The 9,979-nt window shown below is 34.0% G+C and overlaps 1 protein-coding gene across 1 annotated transcript; it reads right to left on the bottom strand.

Annotated features, from left to right (window-relative positions):
• Nucleotides 1–997: 997 nt before the first annotated feature.
• On the bottom strand, nucleotides 998–9,976 carry LOC132746185 (uncharacterized). Its single transcript, XM_060735262.1, has 5 exons — nucleotides 9,914–9,976; nucleotides 5,106–5,592; nucleotides 4,709–4,777; nucleotides 3,837–3,948; nucleotides 998–3,603 (listed from the first exon to the last, which is right to left on the bottom strand). Exons 2-5 carry the CDS (start codon nucleotides 5,574–5,576, stop codon nucleotides 998–1,000), a joined length of 3,258 nt encoding a protein of 1,085 aa, XP_060591245.1. The 5' UTR covers nucleotides 5,577–5,592; nucleotides 9,914–9,976.
• Between the last annotated feature and the right edge of the window lie 3 nt (nucleotides 9,977–9,979).

Raw genomic sequence — 9,979 nt, 5'->3', positions numbered from 1 at the left:
CGGATCTTATGAATATAGAGTGTTTCGTTTTTATTTGTCGTACATGTATTTAGTAAGAAAGGTAACAAATACGAAAACCTTCGTAAACATGATAAATGAAATGCATGTTGTTGTTTGTTTTCATCAAAATCCGTTTCGCATGGAAAAATGCTTTTCTGATTTTCTGAACGTTGACCTGTACATAAAGCTTCTATACTATGGGAATGTAAGAGGAATGAAATTCTACATTGTTTTTTTTTTAAAAACTAGTCAACAATATGGGTGATTTTGATTTATTTCAAATGTCATTTACAGAAACGCACACAATCAGAAACAATTCAAAGAGCAATTATATAAGAGTCTCGCTCTAAAATATCATACATATGATACCAATTATTTTTTGTGTTACATATGTCTTTATGAATTGAGAATTAATATAAATGTATTTTGTAGTCTATATGTCTTTCGAATACACATACTATTCGATAAAATTATGGCACATTTACACAACCAGTGTAAACAAGCATATGTTCCAGTATTGAACTTTAACATACAATATATCAGCTTAAGCTATAGAATATTAATAGAAAAAAAATCAAGAAACAATAAGTTCTTGTCAGATACACAACATAACTATGTAGACAATAAACACAAATTGCATGGAAGAAATAAGTGACACTTAATTTATATGAATTTGTTCATTTGATTCACTATCTCTTCACATAATTTAACACTGGGCATCATGCAATGAATTTGAATGACGTACATCTAATAAAAATCAAGATCATTGTCATCATCGTCGCCATAATCGTCATACATATCTTGCATGAAATCATTGGCCTCTAAAATGTTATCAAATTCATCTTCATTTGAATCATCTGAATCCTCTTCTGCAAACTGGTTTGGACTATTTGGTAACCGGACCGCGATCGGAATTTGTATTCTTTTTTGGGGTTTGATTACTATACCGGCCCTATTTCTTAGTGTCGGCAATCTTTCAGCAAATTCAGGGTCAAAGTCACGCATGACCTGACTCGTTAGCTTTATTTGCAGACAATTTCTTCTTACTTCGTCTCAAGATATGGTACACAGTATCTCCTCTCTTTGTGATAATTCTTTGATCTGCCCCTGTTTTAAGAAGAGTCTGTATTAACCGAACCTTTGCCTTTTCACATGCTACATGAAGTGCCGTTTTCCCGTATTTGTCCTTTGCGTTTACATCGGAATCTCCTGTCAAACGTGTCGCAATGTCATCTAAATCTTTGTGAATAGCCGCATGTAGAGGAGTAAAACCTTGCTTTTGTGGTTTTCTCTTATCGGTTCTCTCGTAGTTCAATAATTTATTGATGAAGCTCTCCTGTTTTCTCATTATTGCAAAGAACAAAGGCGTCTGGCCATAGAAATCTTTTACATTTGGATCAGCATTTAATTGTATTAAAGCATCTAGAAGCTCCTCATTCTTTTTCCAAACGGCAATATGAAACAATGACAGTCCTTTGATAATAGACTTTGTACCATAAGAAGAAATTCGTAGTTTGTCCTGGCTTGGATCAGCTAAGTAAAGTGCTCTTACAATATTAGTACTTCCTCGTATAGCAGCAATATGTATTGGATAGTGTCCTCTATGGTCTTTGACCATCAATGATGCACCTTTGTGACGGAGAACTCCCACAAGATCCATTTCATTCAAATCAACTGCTAGATGTAAAGGTGTTCTTTTGAATTTACCCCCTTTTATATCAAGTGGTGCTCCGGCATCTATCAAAAGTCTGATTACATCTTTGCGTTTGTATAGTATTGCTTTATGTAATGCCGTCATGTGTGCTGTGTTCTGTACTCCGAGATCAGCACCTGAGCTAAGCATACATTTCACAGCTTCAGTTAGACCCTTTCGCGCTGCTACGATTAAAGGAAAATTACCATTGATTGCATTTCCTCTATCATTGACGTTTGTTCCTGGATATTGAAGTAATATCTTAAGAAGCTCTATGTTCTTATGAGAAGCGATATATATCGCATCGCCAGTTACCTTTGCTCCATGGCTTAGGAGGAATTCTACTGAATCCTTTTGTCTTGAGTGAACGGCCAACAACAAGGATACCGACAAATCGACGTTTTCCTCTCCGAGAACATGTCTTGTAATAACTTCCTTTGCAAATGTCGTTGCCCCAATGTACCAGGCATATCCAATCAGACACATGTCAAGTTGCTTCATAGATATGCCATAGTCAAGGAAATATCCCTTCATTGTCATAACAGGTACAGAGAAAACGTTTTGGATGATATTTTCGTTAACGACATATTCAATGAACTTTTTAACAAATTTTTCAGAGCTAAAGGCTTTGTGTTTAATGATACCAAAATCAATCGTGTTTATAATGTTGATGTCATTATTTCTCTGTCCGGATCTGGAAAGTGTTTGAAACTCATCCAGTTTGTTTTCTTTAGCAACTTGGTTACAGTTCTCTCGCAAAATCATTTTAACACATTTAGCAATAAGACAATCTATTTCGCTGTCCATTAAGACTATTTTAAAATCATCTCGCATGCCCTCCTCAATTGAAACAAACTCCATGAGAAAATCTCGTGGACATATTTCTATTGATTTTTCTGGTTCCTTTTTACCAATGACCAAACCAACCATATCTGCGATGACATTATGACTGAAAGTATACTCTTTAGTTGCCCCTATAAAAACAAGATATCCTCCCACATGAGACTCTAATGACAATCGCATTTTGTAAAGGAAGTCTCGGCTGACATTATAGCCAAATATTTTTGCTACCTTCTTGACATGGTTTGATGCACTTTCCGTATTCTTCAACTCTTTTCGTGATACTTTTTTATCATCACTGGCCCATACAGCTACAAGTGCTAAAAACTTTTCTTGTTCTTTGCCTCTATACAAATTTTCTAAGTATGTTTTAAAGAACTGGGCTGGTTTCTTAAAAAACGATGCACCTTTGTCGAGCATGGTTTTGTTTCTGACAAACATAGATGCACATTCTGGGAATCCGAACAGAAAATCTTTTACTTCTTCTGTCGGCCCTTTAGAAGCTTCAACACATTCATGTATTGTTTTGTCTTCCAGAATTTGTTCATTTTTTTCCGCTTGCATCTTAAGAATTTTGGTTTTCTCGTCGGGTGAAAGATCGGAAGATGTAAGCAGCAGAAGAGCTTTATTATCGTCCGTGAACATTGGCACAGAGCCAAGCTCTTCTTTAGATTCCTCATAAATGTAATGCCTGGACGTTATTATCACTCTCACAGCTTTTTTCTTTGCTGCTCTCTCTATTTCATTCAGATGATTTCGCCAATCACCGACCAACTTTTGATCCAAGGCTCCAGCACCAAATATGTCATCTATGATTATTGTATCAAAAAGCTTTAATAACAAATCGATTTTTCTCCAATCAGATGGCGCTACAAGATTAAGGCAGTTACGTGGGGACTGACTTACGTGTAAGGCAAGTCTTGCAGCCATAGTAGTTTTACCTTCCCCTGGATGCCCAGTTAGTATTACCATGTGTTTATCTCTAAGAATTGATATTGCTTTCTGGTAGGCAGCAGTTTCTACATATTGAAGATCGTCAAGATAGTCTTGAAGAAATAATTCTGTATTTGCTGTAAAAAAAATAATAAAAAAAGTTAATTGCAGTTTCCAGAACACAAGAATAATTTATAAACCATTTCCTCTCGATAGTTGTGCTTCTCTAATTATATTATGAACTTATTAAATCCAATGACAGTTTGAAATTAATTTCAGTATGAAATTTAATTAAAGTAAAATGTATGCAGCCAATTATACATAGTTCTACAGGTTTAAACACTCTTAACCTTAGAATCTCCTATCTTACCTCTTATACTTCTCATTCCATCGGTAACTAAATCCAGTTGACTGGTTTTCAAATCATCAATTTTCTGCTTTTGATCTTGTATGTTTAACTTTGCAGCAAGTCGAAGCATTGCCTGAATATAAAGAAACCAAGATCTACCTTTTCGTAGCTGTCACAGTAAGATCAATAAACAGAGAAAGGCGCTTCTGATTAGAGGTTACAACTTCACAGTAAAAACGACAGATCGACTGCCCAGTTACTAGAAATTAGTCGCTGGTTTATGTTGTTGGTTAAGATATTAAATACGGTTTTCAAGACGGCGCTATTCATGCTAAATGCAAGTGAGAGTAATTTCCAAATTTAAGAAAAAAAATCTATACACTTGCGTCTATCAAAAAGATGAAAATGTTATTGGGTACTTCAAAAGTAAGCAAAATAATGTCAGCGTTTGATTTTATTACTTTTTGTAAAAAATTAGTTAAAAGTATTATCAGACTTAAATTGGTACGACAGACATCATTTGAACGTAAATCCTTCTGTACATTTACAGCATTGGAAACAAACCGTATGTTAATTACCAAATTAGTTTTGGTAAATTATATGCTATTCTTGCATATGAGACAAGAGTATAAACCGTTTTCAACCGTGCTAGAAAATAAACTGTGTTACCCCCCGCAATGTTAGACAACTCGCATGCTTTAATAGACGTCATTGCCGCGCGCCTTTTATGAATGAATTGCGTTCTTTACCGTTATCATTAGTGAAGTTATAAGTATAACAATATTCATCCGCTGAAAAAAGAATAGAACAACAATATGTCAGCTGTCTAGATGTATCATCCATCAATTAAAATGATTGTTTAACTCAAGTCAACAGTTTATATACAAACGTACCTTTTCTGCTAGGTCCCACATGTCTTCAAATTCTGCCGGCTCTAATGAAGCAACGGGTTTGTGCAGCAGCTATTCAATTGTTTTAAAGATTTAAATAAGTACAAAGTAGAGGGAGAACATTGATAAGATATTATTTACAGTACCATTTGGGTTATTTTGCGTAATATTTTGTCTGATCTGTACATAGTATCAAGGTTAAGTTATTTTGACTGGTAACAGACGTTTTCCAAATGCAACTGTCATTCATTAATGTAAATTGTAGCTTTGAATCAGATTTGCTAACACGTTTGAATATCTAAATGTTGATATGATGTTAAATTTGTATCTTTCAAAATTACTGAATACAAAAATTTACAAGTTACATTAAATTCATATCAAGAAGCAGTAATATAATTACATCATTCCTTAAGTTCCTCAACCGAACAATGTCAGCATCCATAGTAACTACAATGTCAGGAATCTTGCTGTTGTCAGATTCGACCCACCATTTCGACTTAAGTCTACAGATGTTTCTGAGGAGATAAACTAGGAGGGTAACGTCGAAGGTGTCCGAAGACGGTGGCTTGTTTTTCGGAAATAAAAAATCCCATTGCGTTTTATTAAGATATTTATCTTTTGCATAGAGTAAGGTTTTCATAGAATTTTGTAACGTCCTATGAAGTTGATTTGACGGTACAGCCAGGTCAAACCGTGTCCTTAACAAAGCGGTTGCCTCGTTTACTATCAGCAGATGCATACGTAAGTAATAAGCCTCTTTCTTCTCGAGGTCAAAAGATACTCCAGCAGGGGCTCCGACAGGCGCTGTCCCACGAGGTGCTCCCCCATGTATGTGTACTCCTGCTCCCAAAAGACCTCCTCCAGTCGCCATTGTCTGTTTTCTCTATCTGCAACAAATCATTTATGTCTGTCTTTACATTTTTATATAATAATAAACAAAAACAAGTGCCCCGAACCAAACGGTTCTAGTTTACTTACGCCAAAATTAATAAAAGCAACTGAAATGATCTCCGGTGAATGTCAGTACCCAATTTCCTATGTCCTATCCTCAATCTGAATTAATTCGTGATTTTCCAGCCTGAGTCACGGTACAATCGTGTGACCCTTGTTTTATTTTTACCGTTACGGTTATACATGAACCATTTGAACTTACGTGCATGTGTTCTATTTGAAATGACGCACAAGAAGTATTCGTTTTCTGAGATATCGCACTGTAATTGTCAATAAAGCATGTTTCTGTCATATAAAAGCTTATGAACATCAAAGACAAATCACTGTATTATGTGATAATAGTTAAATACCAGAACATAAATAAAAATCTGCAAAAGATACAATTATTTGGTCTTCCACATAATTTTGTTTCCCCAAATATGTCAGCGTTATCTATTGTTAGGGGCTTATTAGTTAAGTGAAAAGTTTAACATGTAGTAGCCAACAAATATTTTCAACAAGTATTCGCTCACTTGTAATGGATTATTTCCTTTTAAGAAAACTTCATTCGTTTTATAAACAACACATAGGTCATATTTGTATTTACATCACATGACTAAGGTCAGAGGTCAATTCAAATTCAAATTTTAATCTATATGTTTAATTATTTCATCAAAGAAATAGCACACAGCACGGTTACGGTCCTTTAAATTTATGTTGGCTGACTGATCGGTCACTACAATTTTATGAGGCTCGAATCGCACTTTACAATAACATAATGGTAAAATGTTCATGAGGACAATGATCATATTGTCAGAATAACAACCTTTCTAGTAATTGTACAGAAAACTGTTATCAGCCGGTTTGTACTTTGTGCGTTTTTTTAAACATTACCCGACGTTATAAGCCGCTAAATTTTAGTGGTCTGACACTCTCTAGCGTGTTAAACTTAATCAACGTAGATCTTGAGTTTTGATTATTACAAAAAAGGCTTTATACATTTTAAATATAGATCTATATTACAAGTGTTATCAGTATTGACATTTCGAGGGTTTAAACCCCCTTTATCTGCTGTTTATTTTATGAATCACATTATTTATATATTTACACTAGCTTTTTTACAAGCCGAAGGTTATTGTCAAATAAAATACAATTCTCTTTATCTGACTTCATTGAATATACATGATTATATTTAACTGTTCTACTTGTCTCAAAACTAATTTAAAAGTTTGTATCGCTCCTTCCATTGCGACTTTGAACGCATTATGTACAAATGCAAAAATCATTTTTAATTGAATCGAAATTAAGTTGGCAACTGTCAATAACTCATAATTTGGCTGGTTTAAATATATTCCATGAGCCCCCCCTCCCCCCGTGAATTTATCCAGCAACGAGAAATTTGTATTTGAAACGAAGTAGCTACCGTAGCATGTCGATATATTTATATTCAGCTAGCGAACAAATTTATTCTGACATTTATTATGCCCCCACTTCAAAAAAGAGGGGGCATGTTGCTTTGCATTTGTCGGTCCGTCGGTCCGTAGACCAAATGGTTTCCGAGTGATAACTAAAGAACCCTTAGGCCTATGAACTTCAAACTTGGTATGGTGATTGGTAATGACCAGTAGATGACCCATATTGATTTTGGGGTCAAAGGGTCAAAGGTCAAGGTCACATTGACCTTGTAGGTAAAAACGGTTTCCGATCAATAACTAAGGAACGCTTAGGCCTAGGAACTTCAAACTTGGTAGGGTGATTGGTCATGACCAGCAGATGACTTCTATTGATTTTGGGGTCAAGGGATCAAAGGGCAAGGTCACATTGGCCTTGTAGGTAAAATCGGTTTCTGATCAATAACTAAAGAACGCTTAGGCCTATGAACTTTAAATTTGGTATGATGATTGGTCATGACCAGTAGATGACCCCTTTTGATTTTGGGTCAAGGGGTCAATGTCATATTGACCTTGTACTTAATGACGATTTCTGACCAATAACTCAACAACTCAAGTTGCCTTGGTTGATATTTTTATATTAAACCAAAAATACCTTTGGTATACACATATGAAGGTCTTATGTAATATAAGAACTTGGCTGTCATTAATGAGGCCTACATGATTCATAAAACAGCGTGTTACTGATATTTTTAAAGGAATCGGACGGATTCTGGAGTATGCTGCACCTTCATGAAGATTGCCCATATTGGTATATTTTAGGTGTGATTTTGGCTGGGTGGGGGTAAATATAAATATAAAACAGTCATTTTTTGAAGGAGCAATGCATGCAAACTATTATTTTCTTCAATGTATGTCATATATCATTGAATAATGTTGTGCAACTGGTTATCTGCCTGTGAAACAGATTTTGAAATATTTGGAATTGTGTTTCTGGTCACACTGAAATACAAAATTTTTCATTTTTAGGTCCCCTGTCCAAATGGCCAGGGTCTCGCATTGTAACATTGCCAACGATTGGCTAAAAAGGTGTAGGGAAAACCGTATGATTTAATTAGACATGAGGTGATTGGATAAAAATGGGGTATTTTTAAGCATAAAAACTAATTTAGAAAGTAGCACTACATTGTTTCCTGAAGAAAATGAAATATTTCGTGAGTCTCTATGATTGTTTACTTGGATATTTGCATTTATAAAAAGTGTATGTCAGTCCTGTGACATGGAGTGGGGGGGGGGTAATCCTCTTTAAATTCATTTTGCAAACAATTTGGTTGGCTATTCCTATATAACAGGAACATTTTTATGTGTCAGACATTTCATTCTGCTAGAAAAATCACCTATTTAGCATAAAAACTCAATTGTAAGGTAGGATTAGTGACCTTTTCTTATAATGTAAGTCTATGGGAAAATCTATGTAAGTGTCTGACCTAATACTCGTTTATATGAGAACAAAAACAGCATAAACTTTATTAATTTAAGAAATGAGCCAACATCACTCATATTCCATTTCAAATATATATAATGGTAATTATAAACATACGGTCAACATACATGAAACCTACGATATCGTTAAAGCTATATGTCTCCACATGAGTCACAATATTTCAAGAAAATCAAACTTTAGAAAAATGTTCTAAGATGTAAAGAAAAGTAAAAAGATGCTTGATTTATTTGTTGATCATAAATATTGTTTAGATATCTAGCATACGGGATGAACAAGGAGCACTATAATATAATTATATGGTTATATCTATACAAAATGACTACTTAGGAATATGATACATTTGTTTTTGAACTAATTGCAAACATTAAAGTTAACTAAAGCAGTCGTGTGCGTATTGTTTGTTTATATGAAAGAACAAATATAGTGTATATTTTGTTATATTGTCTATTGTTTATATTGCTATCTAAAATGCGCTAATAAACAAAAATAAAGAAAGATAAAAAAATTAATTTCATCCTACAGGCACATGATTAAGCTTGAACACTGTTTAACATACACCACTAGTTGTTTCAAAATAGGATCAAGCATCAACACTAAAATGGTTTCGTGTATTAAAAAGAGTAGATTAAAGTAAATTAGCGCATTATAAAAGATCTATAATTGAGTATCATACATGAAAAATACTACATAATATATAAATGCTGTTAGTATGTGTATTATACATGACCCTTGATCCACACAAACATTATTATTGCATGGATTTGTTTTCTGCGTCGGTGCTGCCATTTCTATTTTATGATTTCCGCATACGTCTTAAGCTTTGTAGCTGTAAATTCTTATGAACCTAACGGATGACGTTCAAATTTGCAACGACGTTACATATAACGTCAACACATAAGCAGACGGAGATGATATAGTTTGGTAACAATTTAGGGAGTCGACAAAGATATTAGCACTACGCAGTACAGTCAAGAAATGGGGGTACCAGATAATGATAAATTACTCTGATCGTTTTTGTTTTTATGTAAATAAATAAATAAATCGCGTCGAGTAAATGATACATTTTAAAAGATTATTAACAATTGTAATGGCAATACAGGGTAAAATTTTCGTAGTTTGACATATCTTTAATTGGTTGCTCTAAATTTTCATATTATTACTTAAAACATCTTAAAGATTAGTGAAGAGACTTTTTCATCATGCAAAATCAAATTTAATGTATTCTTCCTCTTCTGTAATTTTCTTTAGTTTGCCATATATGATGATATATGGAGAGTCATATACATTGTATCTATAACACTTCTAAAAAGAAAAGAATGTTTATATGTACTTAATTAGGTAACATTGCATGTTATGAAATTTGTTTAAACCCTACAAACTCACCGCAAACTGTCAACTTAAAATGTAGTAGCCTTTCGTTTTTCCAATTCTTAATCTATATTCAACAAT

This window comes from Ruditapes philippinarum, unplaced genomic scaffold, assembly GCF_026571515.1.
Source record: "Ruditapes philippinarum isolate M1 unplaced genomic scaffold, ASM2657151v2 ctg5431_1_1_1_1, whole genome shotgun sequence".
NCBI classification, from domain to species: Eukaryota; Metazoa; Mollusca; class Bivalvia; order Venerida; family Veneridae; genus Ruditapes; species Ruditapes philippinarum.
This window is presented reverse-complemented; position numbering and strand designations above follow the sequence as displayed.